This window comes from Zingiber officinale, chromosome 1A (genome assembly GCF_018446385.1).
Source record: "Zingiber officinale cultivar Zhangliang chromosome 1A, Zo_v1.1, whole genome shotgun sequence".
NCBI classification, from domain to species: Eukaryota; Viridiplantae; Streptophyta; class Magnoliopsida; order Zingiberales; family Zingiberaceae; genus Zingiber; species Zingiber officinale.
The window spans coordinates 186,120,757-186,145,705 of record NC_055987.1 but is presented as its reverse complement, the minus strand read 5'-3'; the positions used below and the strand labels follow the sequence as shown (position 1 = coordinate 186,145,705).

The window sequence follows — 24,949 nt, the reverse complement described above, 5'->3', positions numbered from 1 at the left end:
AAAAGTATTTGTTTATGCCAATACGCTGCGTTTTGATTCGTTAATTGTCGAGGCAGAAAAATTGTAATGTTTACTGAAATGTTGCAGAGGAAAGTGGGAGAGAATTTAAAGATACGATGTTGAATCAAGAAACGATGCACGTTGAACTCCCAATTGCCTCAAACTCCACTGCTCCCATGCAATTAGGTAATTCAATATGATTGGATCAAACAGGATGAAGACGTTGATGGAAATTTGATTTTTTTTTTCTTTTCTTTTTCGATGATTGATTAATGTGAAGCTGCCGGAGAAGCCATTCGAAGGAGGAAGCCACTGTGCGACGTTTCGGACCCGCGAGTCGACATCTGCGAGATGAGCGGCGACATCAGGATCGCCGGAAACTCTTCCTCTATCCTATTTATTGAGCCCGAGGCGGCGGCGCGGCCGCCGGAGCAATGGCGAGTCCGCCCTTACCCTCGGAAGGGCGACGACACTTGCCTCGGCGGCGTCAGACAGTTCGCCGTCGTCAGCGCAGGCAGCGACGGCGCCCCGCGGTGCACAGTCGACCACGGCGACGTCCCGGCCGTCGTCTTCTCCGTCGGCGGCTACACCGGCAACCTCTTCCACGACTTCACCGACCTGCTCGTGCCGCTCTTCGTCACCGCTCGCCCCTTTCACGGCAAAGTATGTTAAAATTACCCGTAATCTTCGATGTTCTGATATAAATTAATGATCCCAACGGATTTTGTCAAGATTCAATTCGTCGTCGCGGATTGGAAGAGCTGGTGGATCAACAAGTATCTCGTCGTCTTCCGTAAATTGACAAACTACCAGTTGATGGATTTGGAGCAGCAGAGTGCCGGGCAAGTGCATTGCTTCAAACAGGTGGTGGTCGGACTTCGAGCTCACAAGGAGTTCTTGATCGATCCTGCCAGATCGCCCAATCGCTACACCATGGCACGCTGCATGATTTCGATCTATTCGAGAAAACATTCAAATTCAAATTCAATAAAACAGCACTAATTTGACAATGTCTAACAGGTGGATTTCAAGAGGTTCATGAGGATCGCGTTCTCGTTGGAACGAGACGCGCTGAATAACGCCACCGACGGCGGCCACCTCCCCCCGCGCCGGAAACCGAGACTCATGCTGATCGCGAGGAAACAGTCGAGGGCGTTCACCAACGTTCCGGAGATCGTGGCCATGGCAGAGGAGCTAGGATTCGAGGCCATGGTGGCGGAGGCGGACGCGGGGTCCGACCTGGCGCGCTTCGCGGGGGTGGTGAACTCCTGCGACGTGATGGTGGGCGTGCACGGTGCCGGGCTCACCAACATGGTCTTCCTGCCGGCGAACGCCACGGTGGTGCAGGTGGTGCCGTGGGGCGCGCTGGAGTGGCTCGCCATGCTGGACTTCGGGAACCCGGCGAAGGCGATGGGGCTCCACTACGTGCAGTACAGCATCGGGATCGAGGAGAGCACGCTGAGGGAGAGGTACCCGAGGGGCCATGCGGTGTTCACCGACCCGATGTCGTTCCACCGCCGCGGCTTCGCCGTCGTGCGGTCGACGTTCATGGTGCGGCAGGATGTGAAGCTGGACGTGAAGAGGTTCCGGGAGCTGCTGGGGAAGGAAGTGGGCCACATGATCCAGTAGTTCTTCTTCCAGTATTTAATGTTTATTAAAATTAATAAAATCATAAACATTGCAATTTTCAGTGGAAAATTTAAAATATTATTTGTGATTATTACACTTAAATATCTATAGTTTTAATTGGCATATATTCAGCTTAATCGATTAATTCATTCTACACTTATTATTTTTTTTATTGATCGTATTTCAAGCAATATTATGGGTATTTTATTTTCGAGCAATCAAACGGCCCCAATTGCACGAGCGAAGGGGCCCACTGGACTTTCCAATGAATGATATTTTTATACATTTTAAAAACGCATAACTAATATTTTATGGCTTTGGCGGTTATATAATACAAAGAAACAAAAGGAATTTTCTACGCTGACAAAGACACGCTACATGGATGGATTATCGTCATTGATGGGAGGTGAATTTGCTAATTGTAAATTCGAATTAGGTGAAAATTACTTTTCCTTTTTATCTAAAATTTTACAAATTAATATAATGGCTCTAATAAAATTAATCTTTTCGCCTAGAATTAGAATCCTCTATGTTGGTAATTAACATCGCTTAATGGCATAAGAGGACAGGCCTTACTACTAGTTTAGCCCCTAAAACTATAAGTCGGCCATCTTTTGATTGAGATGGCGGGCCAAGTGGAGAGCGATGAACATATTGTGTTCTATATAGCAATAAGACAAATTGGACCACACCACTTTGATCGAAACTAATTAATAATTTTTTTCCTCTTGATTTATAAAAATCAACTCAAATCCAAATTCCTCCCTAACTCGTCCAACATATCGGGGCCGAACCGGGCGAATCTACCAAATAACGGCCAGCATTTCGTGGCGCTGTAATCGCAACAAAAAAGGGCTCCGGAAAGAAAAAATAAATAAAAATCGTGTCGGGTTTTCCCAGGACGATACCGTTACAAACTCGGCAGCGGCGTAGCTTGCCACGTCATCGAATTTTCACAGAATGGAATGTTTGGAACGGTGTTGCGTGGCCCGGAGAGAACACGGGATGCATGCTTTTTTATTTTTGATATCTGTGGGGGCGACAGTTGGGATACAGTCGATAGAAGCGATTCGGGTTTAAAATCGAGGATATTTTCGGTGTTTTACGACAAATTGTTTTCTCCACGTATTCTCATGCGTTGATATCTCCTTTCGCTCTCGCTCTTTCTGGCTCGCAGCTGCAGGGGCAAGAGAAAGCGGTGGCCGAGGCGTCTCTTTCTTCTTCTCCTCGTTGCTCGCTGTCTCTTGATCATCCGCGTTTCGATTTCTTCGAATTTTCTTCTCCGTTTTAGCTTGGAAAGGGAGAGTGAGGGAGAGAGAGTTTGATCGAAGTCTAGTGAAGGAATGCTCGGCGGAGCTGCCGGAGACTAGGGCGTTCGCTTGCAGAAGGTGGGGGCGAAGGCGTATGTAAAATGCGACGTCTTGTCGATGACGAGGGAGTCGCTAGTACCGCGGCGGAGGACTTTGCAGAGAAGTCCCTTGTGCAAGCGAGGGGTAGATCTCAGGGTGGGGGTGGGGGAAGACGGGTGACTCCCACGGTCGATCTCGCTGACGACGGGGAGGATCCGGCCTTGGAGAAGGCGCTGCCGAACGGGGATCTGTATACCGGTGGATTCGCCGGCAACGCGCCTCACGGGCGTGGGAAGTACCTGTGGGCCGACGGGTGTATGTACGAGGGGGAGTGGCGAAAGGGGAACGCCTCCTGGCGCTTCCTACGAGGGTGAGTTTCGTTCCGGCCGGATGGAGGGGTTCGGCACTTTCATCGGTGCTGACGGCGATACCTACCACGGTCAGTGGGTGGCTGACCGCAAGCAAGGATTTGGCAGCAAGTCGTACGCTAACGGAGACCACTACGAGGGCATGTGGCGGCGCAACCTCCAGGAGGGCCACGGCCGCTACGTTTGGCGGAACGGCAACCAGTACGTAGGCGAGTGGCGTGGAGGCGTGATCAACGGCCGGGGTGTACTCATATGGACCAACGGAAACCGCTACGATGGCCAGTGGGAGAACGGCGTTCCGAAGGGGAGCGGCGTGTTTACCTGGCCCGACGGCAGCTGCTACATCGGCAGCTGGAGCCGCAGCGATCCCAAGGCTCTCGACGGCACCTACTACCCCGCCACCGCCACGCCCCGGAAAGAGATCGTCTCTGGTAGGAGAAGCTCCTTCTCCTTCTCGCCGCTGGACGATGGATCACCGATGGCGCCTTCGTCCAGGAAGCGGTTGTCTGTAGACGTAGTCCACCGGTCGCCTGGGCGGATCAGCTCGGTGGCTGAGAAGAACTTCCCCAGGATCTGCATCTGGGAATCGGACGGCGAAGCTGGGGATATCACTTGCGACATCATCGCCAACGTCGAGGCATCGTTGCTGTACACGGACAGATCATTGCACGATCATGTCAGTGGGACTCTCATAGGTACCGTGCAACGGAGACAGTGCTCCCTCCCCTTGTTTACGCCGGAGGTAAAGAAGCCAGGGCAGACGATATCGAAGGGGCACAAAAACTACGACCTGATGTTGAACCTTCAATTAGGCATCAGGTTAGATGGTTAAAGAGATGAGTTGCGAGCATTGACCTGAGAATACGTTTTCTTAATTGTTTGGTGGTGTTGGTTTTGATTCAGCTACTCAATTGGGAAACCCTGCTCGGCACAGCTGAGGGAGCTACAGCAGGAAGATTTTGATCCAATGAAGAAATTCTGGACGAGGTTCCCTCCAGAGGGATCAAAGAGCACTCCTCCGCACCAGTCACCGGAATTTCGATGGAAGGACTATTGTCCTATGGTCTTTAGGTACAGTTTGTCGTGAGATTTATCCAATGTTCTTTCTAGTTTTTTTTTCTTCTTAACAGCTAAATTGAAATGTTTGATTTGGTTCCTGGATTGCAGACACCTAAGGAAATTATTTTCAGTGGATCCAGCAGATTATATGTTAGCTATCTGTGGAAATGATGCACTGAGGGAGCTCTCTTCACCTGGGAAGAGCGGGAGCTTCTTTTTCATGACCCAGGATGACCGTTTCATGATTAAGACGGTAAAAAAATCAGAAGTGAAGGTTAGATACTTTCTGACCTTTTTCCATTTGACAAATTTCCTTGAGACGACTTGTTGATTTTAAAGGTATAAATATCCAACCAACATGTATTTCTTGCTGTGATTCTGAGACTCCATTCTGAGTATTCTTCTTTCCCAATCGTTGACATGTTCATATTTGGAATTTGACTTCATTCACTGTTTCTCTTAGTATTTTTCCCATGAGTGTCGATGAACTTCAGTCGGTGGATCCACAAATTGTGTATTAGATCAGAAAATTACTGAGTTGTATTGACTGCATTTAATTTGAAACTCTCTCAGGTACTTATTAGGATGTTGCCCAGTTATTACCGGCATGTATGTCAGCATGAGAGGACTCTAGTGACAAAATTCTATGGAGTTCATTGCGTAAAACCCAATGGTGGCCAAAAGGTTAGCAAATGCTAACATATGAATTGATTCATGCATTTGTTATCCTCTGATCTTATCCACATGTTTGATGAAGCCAGGTCCGGTTCGTTGTTATGGGCAATTTGTTCTGCTCCGAATATCAAATACATAGGAGGTTCGACTTGAAAGGTTCATCCTATGGGCGGACAACCGAGAAGACTGAAGAAGAGATTGATGAAACAACTACACTCAAAGATCTTGACCTGAATTTAGTATTTCACCTTCAAAATTCTTGGCGCAAAGAGCTACTTGAGTAAGTTCTCATCTTAGACCTAGAAGTTTAGTTTATTCTCTTGCATCTCTGCTTCATTTGGTCTAAGAGAGCTATGCTGGTGTAGACAAATCAAACAGGACTGTGAGTTCTTGGAATCAGAGGGGATCATGGATTATAGCCTCCTTGTGGGAGTACACTTCCTATCACCACTTCTTGCTTCACATCGTAAGTTGATAGTCTTCTGGAAGCCCAATTTCTTCCTTTAACACTATTGGACTAGTTGACAATTATCTAATAAAATCAATGCCGCTTAATCAGAGTCATCTAAGGAGGAATCATTTCAATGCGGCCTATCTGTCTCAACATTCAAATGCCAAGATATGAATCAAATTCCAGACACACGGTATGTGTTTCCCATTTCAACCTTGATTTTATTTTATTTGATTAACAAAAAGCTTAGTGGTGGTGCACTCTCCTATAAGCAATGTCAATTTATATATCTATATAGCCATTATAGAGATTATTTCCTTCCTGGTTCAGCTTCATTCATTGCGTTGAAAATAGCCAATAATGTCTTCTCTCAATGATCTTGTTGCTAATTGGTCAAATGCGCATTTCTGAACCTGGCTTTAGAAACTTATGGTAGAGTAAATTTAGGAGTCATTGTCTGCTACCATCCAATACTGGGGATTGCTGTTGTTAAATCCTGTCCACGTTTTTATTTGTTTATTTTTATGTTTTCATCCGTTTGTATTGGATCAAACGATTCGATCATGCCACCCACGAAATAAAGGCCTAGCTTTTAAAATTCACTGTCGCCAACTTGTCATCAACCAACGACCAATTCTGTTCCCATGGACGGACTGCCTAATGCAATTAAAAACTCGTGGACTCTACTGCTTCTACAGACCCCACGTCAAAAATTTAAGTGGCGCAAGTGTAGCTTTCATTATGCTGTAGCCCTATTGTCATTGTGGAAACCTGGGTGTTTGCTCCAACGAGAATATATGGTCCCTCTGCTAATTTGTTGGATGACCTTCTTTCTATTTCCTAGACTTTTTGTTTTTGTACATGCTGAATAACAAGCTTTTTTGATGATCAGGAAACCATTGGCCCGGTTGGGTGCGAACATGCCGGCGAGAGCAGAGCACGCTGCAAGAAGCGCAACAAACACTGGAATGCCAACGCCTACAGCAAGCGGCGAACTCCATGACGTGCTGCTCTACTTTGGCATAATCGATATCCTTCAGGACTACGACATCACCAAGAAGTTGGAGCACGCCTACAAATCGTTGCAGGTCGATCCCAACTCCATCTCCGCGGTGGACCCAAAGCTCTACTCTCGGAGGTTTCAGGACTTCGTCAGTAGAATATTTATCCAAGATGATTGACACACGGTAAAAGAACACAATTGTAGAGCCTTTTTATTAAAAGCAGCACTTCAGTGTCTGCTACAGTCGGTGGTGGGTAGTGGGCTGAATTTTGAAGCTCAGCCATGGATAGATTCTTATATGTAAGTAAAGGGTGTGTTGAATTCCTTTTATTTTCACATTTCCTTCTTGAAAGAGTGAAGGGATAGTAGAGTTTGATAGGGGATGGATGGAACAATGGTTGTACAGATGGATAGTGATGCTGATTGTGCACATTACAAAGAAAAAATTTTGATGCATGCCAGTCTCGAGCAGCTGCCTGTGCCCTCCTTTTCCAGAACTAAAACGGTGAAAGAGAATGGCTTTTGCAGAGAAGCTCTTTGAAGGACTGCAGGGCAAAGTCAAGAGGATGGTAAATAAATAGCATGAAAAGAAGAGAAAGTGGAAGATGGAAGATGCGGTGGTGATCCAATCTTCTCTTTCCCTCATGTTTCTTTATGTTTTTCTGCACTGCCTAGGCTTTCCCTGTTCCTAGGTCAGGTTGAATAATTCTTCTTTTCTTTGTTCTTTTTGACCGTGGAGCAAATGCGCCATCTCCACGTGGCTGTTCATGGTGTCTTGACTCTTGAGGTCGATATGCCCCACTTGCTGAGTTAGATTTATTAGTCTAGGCGAGTCCATCCAACCAAATCAGGCCTGCGCAGTTCAATTGTTGAGATTAGAGTTCCTCCGGATCGAACGGCTGCACAAGGAGATCAGAGTTGCCTGGCTCCGTACAATTTCGCTCTTTGCGGGTGTAGAATCAGTCTCTATAAAACCCGACAGCAGACCGCGCGCGAAGGGTCTGATCTCGGCCCTGTCTCCGCTCTCTGGCCACCCAATAAATGTGATGTCGGCATTTGACTCCGTCCCCGTCCTCGCCGGCGACGACGCATCCCGTGACTTTCGCCTCTCTGTCAGGACTCGTCTCCATCGCATGCACGATCGAGCTGTGTTAATGAATCTGCTGCATATTCATACGCAGGATCGGCATTATATTCTGATCTTTCAAAGATCGGCATCATTATTCCCTTTACCATCCGTCAGCTGGCCGTGACGTCGTCGTCGTCGCACTCGCATCGATCGGCGCAATAAATCTGAGAGCTCCTTTTGGGTCACTGTGTGACTTTGCCGCTCTGACGGGCTACACGAAGGGAACCGAGGTTACTGACAGAACGTGAAGGTACGCAGGCATTGAAATGGTTCATTAATGCTCATCAGCCACTGTTGAACATGCATGCGTATTCATGGAGAGATCGAGCTCTTTCTGTCTTCGTCCTGCATGTTCCCTTATCTACTCCTTGCCGAACGAGCTGCAATTCATAGGGGATGTTTGGTTGGATGAAATGAGAATAGAGAATGGAAAAAGATTAGAAAGTTGGTGTTTGGTTGAGGGAAATAGCTAATTTTAAAGTCAGTTTATTTGATTTTGATAAAATTTAAGTAATTTTTATAAAATTGTTAAAAGTATTTTAATATTATAGTATTTTATGTATAATAATGTGATTAAATGAAATAGCTAATTTTTTATAATGTAGTAGTTTCAGGGTAGCTATCTGTAATAACTATCCAGTAGCTAGCTAATAAATAAATATTTTTAATATAAAATATCTAATGGATGTTTTTTTAAAAAAAAATAAATTTAGAAGGCATCCTTTACATAATTCAAAATGCCCTTTTAATTATTGTTCTAATTATAATGCACTCCACCAATAAATGCATGCAAGCTTGTTTAGAGTGGTCATTGAAACCATCCACACAATAACATTACTAAGTTAATTAGCTATAGTTAACGCTAATAAAATTTAAAATTTGAAAAATAATAAAAAGAAAAAGAAAAAGGTTTAAGTTGTGTTGCATCTGGTATTATTATATTGAGCACTTTGAATCGTACCATTTACTTGCTTGGTTTTAAATTGTTGATGGTGTCGAGTTAAGCACAACAATTCGATGAGTTAAAATATTTGAATACGGGTGTAAATAAATTAAGTCGTTCATGAACTATTTGAAGTTCAATTCGATAAAAATTCATTTATACTCGTTTAATGAGACTCTTTAAGATAAACAAATCAAGCTCAAGTTTCATAATACTCAGGTTCATTAGCTTGTAAACATGTTGATTAATAAATTCATGAATTAATTTTTAAATAAAATAATAATAATTTTGATATTAAATTTATAAATTTTATATTTTATTTATGAAAAATATAGATAAATTTTTAAATTGATTTATTATACTAAAATTATAATTTTAATAAGAATATTATAATATTTTTTAAATATATAATTTAATTTTTAATTAATATTTAAATTTAAAATTTATATTTATTAAATTCGTTTAGACTCAATAAAAGTTCGAATAAGCTCATGAGCTATGAATATATCCGTTAAATAAAGTTCTAATCAACTCGATTATAAAGACAAACTCAAATATTTAAAAATACAACTTAACAGCTAAACGATTACACCCTACCTCTGGTTTACTTTAGAAGTCATTTTTATGTATGTATTCAATGAGTTTGGGTCCGTCTCATCATGTTAGATCTATAGACCCATTTAAAGCCCAATACACATACATTGAATTCAATTTAAATCCTATTAGGGTGCATTGGGTTGGAGGAATGCATGTTCTCGCGACAAGTTCTGATTCCTGAACAGTCGAAGCACATGACACTCCACGGCATTCACGAGAGCACCGAAGAAACAACAAATATGGCAGATTGAACGCCAGATTTAAGCTCCAACGTCTCGCATTCGTGGGGCCATCATCCACAAACTCTCTCATTCCTCGGGTTAGATAGATCTGCAGGTAGATTGTCTCAATTTAAACAGCATTCCAAGTGCACAGGTTGATTTTAAGAGCGGGAGATTTTGATCGATCCAATGGAAGTTTTTGTTGGCATTTGTGGTTTGGAGCTACACTTTGTCAAAGTGCGGCGGATTGTTCTTTTAGAATCCAAATGCGCCGGCGAGAGTTTCCAATTTTAGGTACGTGTTTTGTGGATTTTGCTTCCGGATTCTTTCCTTTTCTGGTTTCTTCCTCTTCCTCCTCCTCTCGCTTTTTGTAAACCAGAAGAGAAGGGAAGCGGCAAAGAAGTAACCGAAGGCAAACTTGAGGGATGCAGCCGCGCAGGCCGACGCCGACTGCCCTCTCGGCTTTCCGGTGGACTCTAATGCGCGCCGTTGGAGCTGTCGCCGTCGCCGCCCTCGTGGTCGTGCACGTGGTCCTCCTTCCATCCGCCACCACCGCCCCCGACGCCCAAGAGCTCCCCCAGGCATCTCCTTCTCTCTCGTCTCCCCCTGTTTTTATGAAACCTCGAGATGAACTTTCTTCTGCGAGCATCGCGTGAGGCAGCTCGATTTCGTGGGCTTGTTTTGGTGTTTAGGAACGTGAAATTGGATACCGGTGGAAAACCAGCGAGCTCAGATGGATGCAGGAGTTCGCTCCGCCCCAACTCCCCAAGCTCCCCATTTCTGCACAGAAGGTGATTCTTGAAATGCCAGTGGTTCGTGTTAGGATGGAAAAGTTCAGTATTGCCATTGATTTTCATTCGTTTTTCCCACTCACTCTCTTCGTACTCTGAACTCTGCAGGTGGGCAGCTCGAAAGGAGATTATGATCTTGCCAAGCTATGGAAATCATCTTCAAACGGAAACTTTCTGCAATGTGTAGCACCGAGCTCATCGTATCTGCGTAAGGAGCTGCATCAGTTCAGATTTTTGATTTTGTTATTCGATTAGTCAATGCTTTATGTAGTTATAAGATTTACACATCCTTATCTTTTTACTGTTTTCAGCTCCTTTGCATTCAAGAGGGTTCTTGCTAGTTCATACGAATGGTGGGTTAAACCAAATGCGTGCCGGGGTACGATTTGCTCTCTCTTTTTCATGTGCATTGTAGGCTTCATCCTTACAGAATTAAGTTAATTCATATAAGATTTTAGCCACAAATGATAACCATATCGCAATCAAAGGGAATCCATCATCTGCTTATTGGATTCGAATAGCAAAATATCCACGAGTGATACAGACCTAACAATTGCATTGCAATCGAAGTAGATCCTTCACCTTCTCACTTTTTAGATTCAATATGTGAAGATGAAAAATTCAAGAGGATAAACACCTTGGTACCTCAAAGTCTCCACCTCATTTTGGCACCTGCTTTAAACGAAATCTTTTGATGGGTGGAAATTGCCAGTCCACCTTACCATGTGTTCACTTATGTTCTGTTATGATAATACTCGAGACTGAGTAAAATTAACAAAAGGATAATCTTCATACATAAAGTGCATTTTAGCTTGGGAATACTGCAAATTTTAATATTGGTGTCTTCCTGCAAATTTTAATATTGGTGTCTTCCTGAAAAGCATTATTTTCTGGTTTATCTTTGGAACTCAAAGAATATTGAGTATCATGAGGAAACTCTTGTTTTTCTAAGTTAGTAGAAAAATAGTTTATTTTAAGTTGCTTCAGTGTCACATTCATCAAGATTGTTCAAATTGTTGGCGCAAGTAGACCTGTAAGAGGGGGGTGAATTGCCTGTCAAATAAAATATACTTTTCTCGATCTTTTAACTTTAATTAGTAGCACAATTATGCTAAATTAAATTAACAACTAAAAAGAAGAGGCAAAAAGAGTTGATTACAACCCAGGTGGTTGTTAATCCAAGGTAAATAAACGCACTAAAAAGTCTCCTTCGTTGAAGGCGGAGAAGCCTCTTACACTCGTTGAATGCTCTAAAAATTGCTAGAAAATGAATACAGGAGTTGTTGCATATTTCCTAGCTCCAGGGTTCTTTTTATTGCCTCTGGAAAATTCTATTCGCAGCTTGAAAGAGCCTTCAAGATGGTCCAAGGCGCCTTCCATTAGCTAAGTTTTATTCATTGAGGATACAACTCTATCTGCAGCTAGCGGAAGGCGTATTCCTTCCAATTATTGAAGACGCATTCCAAGTGACAGATCAACTCCTTAGTGGTTGATCTCTTCAAGTGGGTAATTCTCCGGCTAACTGGAGTTGAGCTCACCCGAACCCAACTCCGTCCTTCTCCTCGAGCAGACTTTCTCCCCGGCTTCTCGTCCCTCGAACGTCGCGCATGTCCTTTTCGTCCACCGGTATACTCTTCCGCAACATCTCATCCCTTAGATGCACCGAACCCGTCGACTCTTTTTCCAGTGCCATCCTTCTCGCTAACTGCATCTTTTGCTCGACTTCTTGTGTTCCTAAGCTCCTACACACTTAGACACAAGGATCAAACACAACAAGACTTAATTGAGCTTGGTTGACCACATCAAAACTACCCAGGGTACTTATAATCTCCCCCTTTTTGATGTGCATCAACCCAAGTTCAAGTTAGGGTTAAAAATGTAACACATAACTAAATAGATGTGAAAACAAGTAAAAAGTGTAAATAAAAAAAATCTCCAAATTTATACCTATTTCTTCCTTGATCACATTAAAAAAATAGGGAAAATAAAATAAGTGTTAAGCGAATATTTTTAGTATAATAAAGCTTCCATTTTGACTGAAATAATATAAAATTACTTTTCTATTTTGAAAAATCTTGAAAATATTTGTCGAATCTAAGCAGAATAAGTTAGATTAGTAGAAAATTTACATGAAGAAATACTTTGTATTTGAAAAGAAATAAATTATTTCAGTCTGAAACTAATTTTTAAAAATAAATCTTTTTAAAATATTTTTTCGACTAAAAATTCAATTATTTTCACGGATGTATGAGACATTGTTTAATGGGAAAAATAAAATTTTCAAAATTTCTATTTCTTGAAGGATTCGAACCCGTGACCTTTTGATCACATGACAACAACTTTACCGTTGCGCCAAGACTCCCCTTCTATCTTTTCAAAAAATAATTTATAATAAATTAGACATTATTTGAAAAAATTTGACAATATTTTTAAGGATAGAGAGTATTATGTTTTATCACAGAAAAATAATATTTTCAAAATTTTATGTCTGCAAAATAAATTTAAATTTCAAACTATGATTTTTGTTAATAATTTTATAAAAAATAACTCAACAGTAAATAAAATTTGAAGAAATTTCTGTTTGTAGATTAAATCATCAGATAATATAGAAAAAATTTTCAATTCGAAATACGAACAGAAAAAAAATTCTAAGTAAGACAATTTCTATCCTAATAAAAAGAATTGGAGTTTTAATCTAAAAAAAATTTTGGAACCCAATATAAGTTCCTTCCTACTGGATTTACTAAAAATTTTGGAGGTACATAATTTTTAGGAATTTTCTAAATTTCTCCCTGGTGATTTCTAATGTACAGTTGATTCTACCATAATTTTAAAATTTTAGTTTTTTAAAATCGTTTGAACATGCATGGTCATTTTTTAACTTTTCAATTTTTCATTTTCTATCTTTAAATTATCAAACATATCTAAGGGGCATGAATTTACTAAGTTTAATTTTAACCTAGCATTTTCTCTTTCTAATTGTACTATATTCTTAGATAACATTTTGATAAATTCAAAAGATTGCTTGGGAAATAGCGCACTTACCTCACCTCGTGTTCTGATGCTCCCCCTTCATCGCAGCTTTCTTCTGAAGATTCTCCCTCTTCGTTGATGCTCATCTGTGAGGAACTTTCGGCGTCCCTCTGGTGGTCTGCCATTAGGGCTAGTTCGGTGTAAGCTTCAATCTCAAACTCAGACGATGATGTCTCATCCCATGTGGCTTTCAAGATTTTGTGCTTTGATTTTGTTGGTCTGCTGCCCTTGTCTTTCTCCTTCTTCTTTAGTTTAGGGCAGTCGTCCTTAATGTGTCATTCTTCTTGACAGTTGTAGCACCGAACTTTCCTTTTACTCCAAAAGTGCTTTTTCGTTTGCGACTTATTAAATTTATTAGATCTAATGAACTTACTAAATTTTCTTACCAATAATACTGCTTCATCTTCGTCGATTGATTCTTTGGAGTCTGGATCTGGTTCGCCTTTCTGGTTGGACTTTAGAGCTATGTTGTGGGTCGTCTTTTCTTCTTTATTTCGTAAGTCTACACATCTTGATTTGTGAAGTTCAAAAGTGAAAAATAAATTTTCTAATGAACTAACTTCGAGGTTTTTAGATATATAAAATGAGTTGACTATAGATGTCCACTCGGATATCCTAGGAAATACATTTAAATCGTACCTTAATGAATTTCGATTCGTTACCTTTTTTCCGAGATTCGTGAGTTCGGTGATGAGTTCTTTGATTCTCGAGTGCAGATGTGCGATTGTTTCGCCTTCTTCCATCCGGAGGTTCGTTAGTTGGTTTCGGAGCAGATCCCGTCTCGCTAGCTTTGTTTTGGAGGTTCCTTCGTGTAACTCCAAGAACTTCTCCCAAAGTTCCTTTGCTGATTCGTAATCTCCGATCCGATTGACTTCCTCGGGTGGAAGTACGCTGAGCAGGTGGAACTCGGCTTGTCCGTTCGCTACGAAGTTGGCTTGATCTTTCTTGGTCCACTGGTACTCTTCTTTTTCGACTTCTTGTTGATCCTTGGGAGCTACAAAATCATATTTAATAATTAAGAGTAATTCAAATTCTATTTTGAAAAATATCTCCATGCGTTTTTTTCATATCGCAAAATCCCCCTCAAACTTTGGCTGGTAGATTGTCGATTCGGCCATCGTCTCGGTGCTTCAGTCGATAGTTAGTCCTTCTGAGGCGTTCTGGCTCTGATACTACTTGTTGGCGCAGGTAGACCGGCAAGAGGAGGGGTGAATTGCCTGCCAAATAAAATATACCTTTCTCGATCTTTCAACTATAATTAGTAGCATAATTATACTAAATTAAATTAACAACTAAAAAGAAGAGGCAAAAAGAGTTACTTGGTTACAAGCTATGTGGTTATTAATCCAAGGCAAATAAACATACTAAAAAGTCTCCTTCGTTGAAGGCGGAGAAGTCTCTTACACTCGTTGAATGCTCAGAAAGTTGCTAGGAAATGAATACAGGAGTTGCTGCATATTTCCTAGCTCCAGGGGTCTTTTTATAGTCCCTAGAAAACTCTATCCGTAGCTTGAAGGCGCCTTCAAGAGGTCCAAGGCTCCTTCCATTAGCTAAGTTTTATTCATTGAGGATAAAACTCTATCTGCGGCTAACGGCTACTGGAGGGCGCCTGCAAGAGCTGGAAGGCGCCTTCGCACTTTTCATTAAAGGCGCCTTCCAGCCATTGAAGGCGCCTTCTAAGTGACAGATCAACTCCTTAGTGGCTAATCTATTCACATTGGTAATTCTCTGGCTAATCGGAGTTGAGCTCACTCGAACCCAACTTCGTCTTTCTCCTCGAGCAGGCTTTCTCCTTGGCTTCTCATCCCTCGAACTTCGCCCATGTCCTTCTCGCCCATCGGTATACTCTTCCGCAGCATCTCGTCCCTCAAATTCATCGAACTCGTCGGCTCCTTTTCTAGTGTCATCCTTCTCGATAGCTGCGTCTTCCACTCGACTTTATATGTTCTTAAATTTCTACACACTTAGACACAAGGATCAAACACAACAGGACTTAACTGAACTTGATTGACCGCATCAAAACTATCTCGAGGTACTTACACAAACTTCCACTCAACGCAGCAAAATTATGATTCTTTCAACCTTAACTAAACCTTTGACACCTGGACCTTTAGACTACACTCCCGACCTTAGAGCCAGAATTCAGATTGAATTGCATTCACAGATTAAAATTCCTATATCCTAGGATCTCTCTGTTCATGAGCTATACTTTTTTGTATCTCTTTTTTCCTTATGGATTAAAAAATCACGTGTTGTGATTTTGAATGGCAGATAAGTGACATGGTAGCGGTGGCACGATTAATTGACGCAACACTTGTTATTCCTCGGCTTGATAAGAGATCATTTTGGCATGATTCTAGGTACAGATGCTTAGATTTTATCTTTTTCTTCTTTTTTATCTTTTCTTTTCACAGGTTGCACTATCTGAATGATCTTTAAGCTCGCACATAGTGACAATATATATCATGTGCCATATTTTATTTTCTGCAGTATTCCTCCAGTATTCAGTTCGCATATTTGAATTCTCGTATGCACGTGTTCTCTAATGCCTTTAGTAAATATGTTTCAGTAATTTCTCTGCAACATCGATGTTTTATCTTCTCTGCAATACTTAACTGGACGGTTCATCAGTTCATATATACATATAGTGTTCTCTGATGCTCTTTATGATCATGTTCCAGCAATTTCTCTAACGTGTTTGATGAAGAACACTTTATCCATGCTTTGGCCAATGATGTCAAAGTTGTAAAGAAAATACCGAAAGAGTTGACACCAACCGCGACTGCAGTAATACACTTCCGAAGCTGGTCAGGAGTGGACTACTATCAAAATGAGATATTGCCTATGTGGGATAATCATCTGGTACACTGGCTGCAACCAGAAGTTCATCTTACATCAGTCTATGACAATGTTGCGGTTATAGCTAGTAATGTTTTTCTCATGCCAATGTTCTTCAATTTTCATGGAAGGTTATAAAAGCTGCCAAGTCAGATTCGCGTCTTGCGAACAATAACCTTCCTGCTGACATACAAAAACTTCGCTGCCGTGCTTTCTTTCAGGCTCTCAGATTTGCTCCAAGAATTGAAGCACTAGGAAAAGTATTTGCCCTGTTGCTGTATATTTCTTTTACAGCTTTATGGTGATCATGGTTCGATATAACATCTTTTTTTGTTTTGTTCAAACTGCAGTTATTGGTGGAGAGGATGAGATCTTACGGGCCGTTTATTGCTTTGCACCTTCGTTACGAGAAGGACATGCTTGCTTTTAGTGGGTGCACATATGGCTTATCACCTATTGAATCTGATGAACTAGCAAGGATTAGGCATGCTTTTGATGTTTTAGAGGATACTCATTCTGGATTTCTTTCAAGTTCCACACAGCATGAACATGTTCTCTATTTTGCAGAGAAAATGTTTCATATTGGAAGATCAAAGAAATTGTTGCCCAAGACCAAAGGGCTAAAGGGTATTGGCCTCTGACTTCAAAGGAGGTTGCAATTTTATTTCTTCTCTTGGATATCCACCAAGCACTCCAATATATATCGCAGCTGGGTCAATATACGGAGGCAGTTCTCATTTGGCTGATTTGGAATCCCGATTTCCTATTTTGTTGAGCAAGGTATTGAATTTGTGTTTGATGTGTTACAAACATTGATTTCTCCTACATTTCTATCACTTTGCCTTTGTCTCATCCGATCCGATCCTGTTTATGAACTAATTTTACAGGAGAAATTGGCATCAGCACAAGAGCTTGAAGCTTTTAAACATTATGCTTCACAAATGGCAGCACTAGACTACATTGTATCACTGGAAAGTGATGTTTTTATCCCATCATATTCTGGGAATATGGCGAGGGCAGTCGAAGGTCACCGCCGCTTTCTTGGCCATCAGAAAACAATTAAGCCAGACAGGTGACCTGCTTTGAACTCCAGTTCTTATACATCGAATTCGCGAAAGGCTACCTTCTTCATTGAACCTTTATCTACCTTCATGAGTGTAGAAAAGCTCTTGTTCGTTTGTTTGATAAGATCAATCGAGGATCTCTGAGAGAAGGGAGGAAGCTATCCAATATTATTGGCGAGATTCATAAAAGAAGGTAAGTGACTGTGCAAGTTATATCCATGACTACTATGTTTGAATTTCAATACCTCTGGGAAGCTTAATGTACATTTCTGGTACGTTAGGCAAGGTTCTCCTCGCAAGCGAAAAGGGCCTGCTACCGGCACAAAAGGCATGGAACGATTCCGCACTGAAGAAGTATTTTACGAGAACCCTCTACCTGACTGTCTGTGCCAGCAGCAACCCTGAGAATTGGCCATTTAACTTGTGCATAGATCGCTAAATGGCACAATCAGTTCATACACCTGACTGCATAGCAAATTTGATACGATCCAGTTAATGTCCTGACAACAAGACTCGAGAGGAGTGACTGGGGACTCACCTGTTGTAGTAGTACCAGATGAAGTAGTCATTCTTTAGAATGAATAACTGTACTTCAATGCTGCTACTGAAGCTTACTAAATCCTACCAAACAATGTATCAAGCAAACTGCAAGAATTTTTCAATAAACAAACTAACTACGATGATTAGTATAATTGGAATAAACCATTCTAATGATAGTATCACAACAAATCATTCAATCACAAAATAAAACTGAACCAAGCATCGTCTTATTTTAGTGTTTAAATCATCCTCTTTCTGAGTGTCTAGGTATCACATCTTCGAAATATATGCATATATCCACCCATGTGCACTGGATTAAAAACACAAATTATTTAATAAATTACAACTAGAGAATCATGTTCTTTTCGGGATCGCTAAATACTACCAAGCTAAAACTGAAACTCCGCTGCAAAACCGCAATCCAAAGAGGAAAGGAAATGCAAAAGAAATAAAGTAATCGATCCAACCAACCATTGTCAACCTGAGGGATCTGCTAGTTTCCCTGCTTAAAAAAACATGGGATTCTTCTGATTATCAAATACATCAGAAGCCATTTGCATTGGGCACACTGGCACTGATCATATTGTAGTCGAATGCTGAACTCTTTGGCATTCTTAGCTTTCATGGTATTCCCGTATGAATCTGTATTAGTAACCTCACCAATCATCTGAATCTCTGATGGTCAACTGAAAAAGATACAAGTGAAATCTCTGATTATGGACGACGAAAAGACATGTTTTCTTATGATCTGAATCGGACAACAACACATGAAATGTCATCTTTGCTGTCTCTAGTCAGTGCCTCGGTGGTCAATTGTCTTGCCGCAGTTTGTGGATCCTTGAACCTTCTAGCAGTCGCAACTGCCTCTTCATTGTTCATGACCTAAAATAGAATTTGCAATAAAAAAAGAAATATACATGTTCTTAGATGATTCCCATGCATAATTGGCATTACAATAGCATAATTAGTTTTAAGGTTGAAGAAGAAACCTTCCATATACCATCACTGGCAAGGATGAGTAGCTCTGTCTCTGATGTAATGTTTAAACAACGAATATCAGGATCTGATCGCAAATGTGATTTCAAATTCTTGTCTCCAAAAGCACGGGATACAGCTAACTGGCCATTAACCCTTGGAACGTCTCCTGACAGAGTAAAAAAAGAAGAAATATGTGAATTTTTAACAGATTGCAGCCAAAAAACAATGATGATCTACTATATTTAGGTTTTTGGCTCCAGTCATCACTATTGAAAATATACCTTTTCTTGGAAATTGGTGAACTGGGGAAAAAGTAAATTCTAGGAGTAAAGAATCAAGCTATTATGCCTGTCTTTATGATAGTATAAAATAAATTTTAGGTAAGATGTGTAACTATCAAATTCAATTTACTACATCAGATCACAGAAAAAGAAGCCGAATGCTGTTTTACTCAAATTCAAGGTGATTACTTCAATGTCATGCTTAGACACCACAGCATAATTGAGCTAAGATCATGTTCAAAGACAAGGCAAGAGAGATTAATTCAGAATGCTGTTCTGCTCACATTCAAGTTGATTGCTATAAAACAGCACAAAATGCATCAGATGAGATCCTGTTGAAAGAAAAAGAGAAGAGACAAGCTGACCTCCAAATTACAAACCAGAATTTATCGACTTCAGCATCCTATCAATCAAGGTCCAAAAAATTACCATACTTGGTCTTTTCAGCAGATGCCTTGATGATGCTGCTACTTTCCCGAGCTCAAACTATCTAATCTAGATTTGGCTTTGCAGCCATAAGTTTAGCTTGCCCACAATTGCAATTGATAGTTTTTATTTTTTAAGACCGGTAATTATAATTTTTTCTACATATCATCAAATAAAAAATTTATTTGGATTCATTGTAAGACTTCCAAGTTTTCAACATGTTGTTCCAGGAGACTTTGCCTAGTCGTCCAATGTTGGGGCCATATTTCAGCAACTGTATCGATACACTTCTTCGATGATTTTCTGGAAGATTATATCAATTTCCTAAAAATTTTAGTTTCTTAAATAGAATAGATCAATTGATCCTGAGTCTAACAGTTATGAAAAAGATCACCCATGTCCTTACGGGATGCCCAGTTGGTTAGATGATGACAGACTTACTACAATGGGGCATCAATTCCCAGCGGGCATGCCCTCGGGAAAAACATCCCTCCCATCCCCTAGCCAACTTTGCGGTCGGCTATAAGTTGACCCTATGATTTTCCTTCTTTCACATAATCTAAGAATGGGCTGTGAGGGATAAATAATAATAATAATAATAATAATAAGATCACCCATGCTTTCAATTTACGGAGTGGGATTACACTATCCTGAGCCTTTGACATGAGAATAAGAGGATATGAGAATAGGAAGGTCCCTCCTGCCCTTCCTTCATGTCTCATATGCCCACCCAAGATCAAGCTCATATTTAAAGGATCGTCATATATACCAATTATACTAACTGAAACAATAATGCAACTAACTGGCCGAAGAAAGCATGTTATTGTTCACACTTACAGAACATTGAACATAGAGTGGAAGAGTTGAAGGGACACCAATTACTACTAACTGAAACAATAATGCAACTAACTGGCCGAAGAAAGCATGTTATTGTTCACACTTACAGAACATTGAACATAGAGTGGAAGAGTTGAAGGGACCTGGCATGTTTGAGACGAAGCCGCCTCTATTCTCAATACTTCCACGCTCGGTGTTGGGGTCATGATCAACTGACAATTGTATCACCTGTGGACCTTTTGCAATAACTGCTCGTGAGTCACCAATATTAGCTATGCATAACTTTGTGCCATTAATGAGGATTGCGGTGACGGCAGTTGATCCGCCTCGACCAAGATCAGGACTGTGTGAAAGAATTGCCTTGTCGGTCTTCTCGTAGGCTTTTGAAATAGCTACATCTGGATTAGTCCAAAATTCTTCCTATATTTTGGAAATGAAACAAATGTCACACTATTAAATCTCTTGAACTTTTCTATAGTATGGCCATAGAACATACATTCTACAACTCTATCTGTAAATCAAACAGGAAAAATAAATATGATAGTGATGCACCTCTTTCAAAATGTTTGAAAATAGATGCTTCTGTAAATAGGCAGGTACATTATTTCCCAAGTGTCCATCAAATATAGCAAATAGACCAAGCTCCTGTCCTCTCATATGAATGAACTTAGCAACATGATAATCCTCCATGGGATGGTTTGTTTTCCCCTTAACAAGACTAAATCCATAAGTGATTTTTGAGCGACCCTGAGAACTTTTCCCTTTACCAGCATCACATGAAGAACCTGCAAACTACACAAAGAAACTTTAAGACTGGATAATCTAAAACAACAGGGCTTTTCAGCACAACAATCATACTGAAGCTTAGAACTCTTATAATATAGACATTTTGAGGAGACAAATTGGCCACAAGTTAATTTATTTTCAAAAATAAAAATTTATTTGAGATATGATATAAGACTGGATCACAGGGTAAGTCAGAACCCAATTAACCTATATTTTAACTCTTCTTTTTCATAGATCACATGTAAAGTGAGAGAGCGGCAAAAAAGCGTCAATAAAAGAAGTAAACTGAAAATAACTTATTAGAAATGGACTAAAAAAATGCAGTTTAGGCACCAAGAACCACAACTTTAAACAACCCAAGAATGTATTTGACTTGCAGAAGACAAAGCAGACTTGGAGAATGTTGCCAACATAGGATATGAGCAGCCAAGGATTAATGCTAGTGCTAATCTGCTAAATTGTCTTCTTTAGGGGTTGGATAGACCAAGTTGAGTTGGTCAGCCCAAGTTCAGTGTGTATAACTACAGAAGGCTTGTCAGTGAAGCCTCATATCAAGTGAAAGGCCAGGATAACAATAATACAAGGGGATCAGGGACAGCAGGCCAGTCAAGCCTGACTAAGGCAAGTGAAGAATGAATATCCTTGTCCCAATTCACCAGAAGGATGCTATAGAAGGGATGGAGAAGATGCCACCATTTTGACACAAGAAGAGAAGCCAAAGTTGAATCCTAACGCATTCATGCAATTTTAGTTGCATCTTTTCAATGAGATTCTCAAGATTGTCGTTAGAGACAACAACAACAAGATTATGGTTCAAGTTAAGAGTTTTTGTATATGACAAAGGCCACCAATAAACTCCATTTGAAACAGAAGAATATTTCCATCAGATGAAAGAAAGGACAATAATTTATCTTAATGATGAGAGTAGCTATGCAAATAAAAAAAACCTTATCAACTACAATGATGGGAAATTTATGCTCGTGCTACTGTTCATTGTTTCTTGTATATCTAAGAGAACATATTATATGGATGAGAAACCATAAAAGGTGAAGACCAGGAAGAAGGATTTACAACACTCCCACTGAAATTGGTAAAAATTGAGTTCTTAAAGTTTCACAAAATCATTCTCATAGCTTTTACAGGCAGAATGAAAAATAGTAAGCTATACTTCATGGATAGTACTATCATTGCTGGTGATTCTGTAGTTCAAAAATCACTTCTATTGAATTCGAAGAGAATCCAATTCTGACATGTGACTTGGTTAAATGAGTCTGAGGAGATTAGAAAGGGATGAACAAGATACATCTCCTGTATAGGCATCATACAAGTGAGTTATTTTGCAAAGAATGTGTGTTCGACAAGATGTAGAAGGTCAGTTTCATGACAAAGAGAATCAGCCAGGACATATTGGATTATATCCGATCAGATGTTTGGGCCTATCTTAAATTCCTTCAAAAGGTGGATATTGATAGAGCAACTTGGAATGAGTATCTAAAAGTGGTGTATCTTGAATTGATTAAAGCTACATCAAAACGTGGGATGTTAAGATGGCCATCACATAATTAGCAAGTCACTTCAAGATATCGGCTTAGGAGATTTGAGTGCATTATGTGAATTGCATATCTCATGGTCCAAGCCCAACATAATTAAGCACATGCACTTATTGTGGACTAGGTATATTCTGATGGAAGTAACACTGATAGATATTGAAATGGATTGTGAGATCCCTATGACGCAATACAAAAGAATGATTGCAATTCAGGCTTATTTCGAGCCGAGCTCGAACCCGAGCCTTAATTCGAACCGAATTCGAACCAAATATTTTGAATTGTTCGAGCTTCGAATCGAACTCGAACTCGAATATACCTAATTCGAGCCTTAAATTTTTCTACATATTCGGCTCAATTCGATTCATTTACATCCCTAATTATCACATTGAACCCAATTATATGGTGACATTGGATGTGATGAAGAAAGCAATTTAAGTGAAGAGTTTGCCAGTGAACTCGTGTTCCTTGTCTAGTCTTGAACAATGAGAATTGGAGTATTGCATATCTGAGCAAGGAGCCAAGGATTAAATGTTTCATGAACAAGCAAGTATATTGATAGTTGGCACTGCTATGAGCGTGATGTGATATCTAAAAAAGAAGTCTCCTTGGGAAAAAAAAAAAGATAATAACCAGCAGATATGTTTAAGAAGACTCTTTCAACCACCAAGTTATATTCATGTTGGGACTTAGTAGTTGTAAGTTGCAATAGGTGAGTCCCATATGTGGATGTTGGAGGAAAGATGTAGAGAAGAAGTTCAGTTGCTTGAACAGTCAAAGCAAACTTAAGAAATGCTGTGTGTAACTCAAATATCTGACTTGTTGATGATGTTTGAGAGTCAACTGAAGGATATAGGTAATCAGATGTGTTGCTGACCTTAAGGCTGGTAGGTCATACCAGTATGGTAGCAGCCAAGATATCAAGGTTGGCCTTCTAAGTTGTCAACCTAATGGGTCAGGCAGAGTAGGCAAGCTCAAGCAGTCCGAATCAAGTGAACAAGAGTTGCAAAATGCTTAAGCCAATACAGTTTCAAGTCAGGGCATGGTAAGGCAACAAAAATACAAGGGGCATGAACAAATTGACTAAGCTTAGCTAGGATCTGCCAGCAGGCTTCAACATGTAGCAACATATCCATTAGGACACCAGAACCTGAGTATACTATCCCTTAGGGCTTCGTTTACCATATGCGGTTTAGGATTTATGAAGGTGTTGGTGATCGTTATAAATATATGCACACAAGCACCACACAGTTGAATAAGACACAAAATAGACAAAGGTCATTGCGGAGAGCTTTGGCGTTGTAGGACAAATCATCATCCCCTGTGAAAGTGAATCTTGGAATTTCCACCTAATCACAGTGTTTGTAGTTATCTTGAATCTCTGTGTGTATTTTGTGTTCTATCATACGTCAGTAGCAAACTGGCCTTACTACAGCTTGGATCCATAACATCAACTGCAATAAATTCAGCCATCAAAATGTTATGAACAGTATCCAGGTCACTCTTTAATAAATATAGTAAGCTGTACCTTTGACCAAAAATTTCATATAAGAATCATGAGTCTGATGTAATCCACAGTTGTATAGTTGGCATGAGTTAAGCATTTGAAACAATTTTGCCCCCTCTTTTTTTTTTTACATATGAATGTTTCTAAATGATAACTAGAAATCATCTTCTCGAGACTAAGACGAACAACAAACCTATAGATTACAGATAGCAGCAACACGTTAGAACAATAAAAGGATGTCTTTTCTAATACAGCCGATGCCAAGTAACCAAAGAAGAGATTTGAGAAAGCAAGAAAAATTAACAAATCGGAATCGGTACGAAAACGAATCGTTTATAAGGTTAAAAGGTTTCTTCTACCGATTTTTATAAACAATAACTGCAAAAGGAATCCAGGAGATTCAACACAGCTAAACCCTCGAATCGGAAGCAGACAAGATTAGACAAAGGAAAGCATACCAATCGAAAAACTAGTTCAGTAAATCCCAAGGTCAAGGTCAAGGTCAAAGTCAAGGTTCAAATCCCTAACCTTAGAGGACGAGCCTCTGAAGCAGCACAACCACCCCATCAAAGTCCAAAACTTTCTCAGCCCGTCAATCTTCCCCGATCCGGCTCGCAAAAGCTTCCACTTTGACAAGATCGAACCTTGACAAAAGAGCCGATCGCGACGACGAGAGAATGAAGGAAGAGGCGATGTATTGGGCGAGATGGAAGCAATGAACAACGCCTCCGAAGGAGAATCCAACCTCGGAAGAAAAAGGAGAAGAAGACGCAACTACTGCTCGTCTCCGAACAATTAAATAATCAAATAAATTATAGCACGCAGCGAAATGATGACAATGGTTGAAAAAAAAAAAAAGAGAAAAAATTTAATTAATTATTTTCAGGTGGAAGCTTG

General features: G+C 40.4%; 2 protein-coding genes and 2 pseudogenes across 8 annotated transcripts; 3 read left to right on the top strand and 1 right to left on the bottom strand.

Annotated features, from left to right (window-relative positions):
- Positions 1-24: 24 nt before the first annotated feature.
- Positions 25-1,766, top strand: LOC122038686 (alpha-1,3-arabinosyltransferase XAT2-like). Its single transcript, XM_042598563.1, has 4 exons — positions 25-186; positions 281-663; positions 733-936; positions 1,021-1,766. Exons 1-4 carry the CDS (start codon positions 117-119, stop codon positions 1,627-1,629), a joined length of 1,266 nt encoding a protein of 421 aa, XP_042454497.1. The 5' UTR covers positions 25-116; the 3' UTR covers positions 1,630-1,766.
- A 999-nt stretch (positions 1,767-2,765) lies between these two features.
- On the top strand, positions 2,766-6,990 carry LOC122038685 (annotated as a pseudogene).
- A 2,398-nt stretch (positions 6,991-9,388) lies between these two features.
- On the top strand, positions 9,389-17,842 carry LOC122038683 (annotated as a pseudogene).
- Positions 16,930-24,869, bottom strand: LOC122038684 (probable protein phosphatase 2C 41). 7 transcript variants are annotated; one of them, XM_042598560.1, is made up of 8 exons: positions 24,581-24,868; positions 23,895-23,999; positions 20,765-21,004; positions 20,356-20,632; positions 18,680-18,834; positions 17,689-18,572; positions 17,396-17,615; positions 16,930-17,290 (listed from the first exon to the last, which is right to left on the bottom strand). In XM_042598560.1, the coding sequence occupies exons 3-6, from the start codon at positions 20,900-20,902 to the stop codon at positions 18,432-18,434; spliced, it is 711 nt and encodes a 236-aa protein (XP_042454494.1). In that variant the 5' UTR covers positions 20,903-21,004; positions 23,895-23,999; positions 24,581-24,868; the 3' UTR covers positions 16,930-17,290; positions 17,396-17,615; positions 17,689-18,431. The 7 variants fall into 7 exon arrangements, with proteins under 7 accessions (XP_042454494.1, XP_042454492.1, XP_042454493.1 ...); XM_042598558.1 differs by lacking the exon at positions 23,895-23,999 and having other exon boundaries at positions 17,689-17,795; positions 18,162-18,572; positions 24,581-24,867; XM_042598559.1 differs by lacking the exon at positions 23,895-23,999 and having other exon boundaries at positions 17,396-17,611; positions 17,689-17,795; positions 18,162-18,572; positions 24,581-24,867.
- Positions 24,870-24,949: the final 80 nt, after the last annotated feature.

Coding starts and splice junctions, on each gene's coding strand:
- LOC122038686 (XM_042598563.1), top strand. CDS start 117: ATGTTGAATCAAGAAACGATGCACGTTGAACTCCCAATTGCCTCAAAC. Junction 187..280: donor CACTGCTCCCATGCAATTAG/GTAATTCAATAT, acceptor ATTAATGTGAAG/CTGCCGGAGAAGCCATTCGA. Junction 937..1,020: donor CGCCCAATCGCTACACCATG/GCACGCTGCATG, acceptor AATGTCTAACAG/GTGGATTTCAAGAGGTTCAT.
- LOC122038684 (XM_042598556.1), bottom strand. CDS start 24,619: ATGGGGTGGTTGTGCTGCTTCAGAGGCTCGTCCTCTAAG. Junction 21,005..24,580: donor TCAGAGGCTCGTCCTCTAAG/GTTAGGGATTTG, acceptor TTCTTTGTGTAG/TTTGCAGGTTCTTCATGTGA. Junction 18,835..20,355: donor CTTCGTCTCAAACATGCCAG/GTCCCTTCAACT, acceptor TTACTCTGTCAG/GAGACGTTCCAAGGGTTAAT.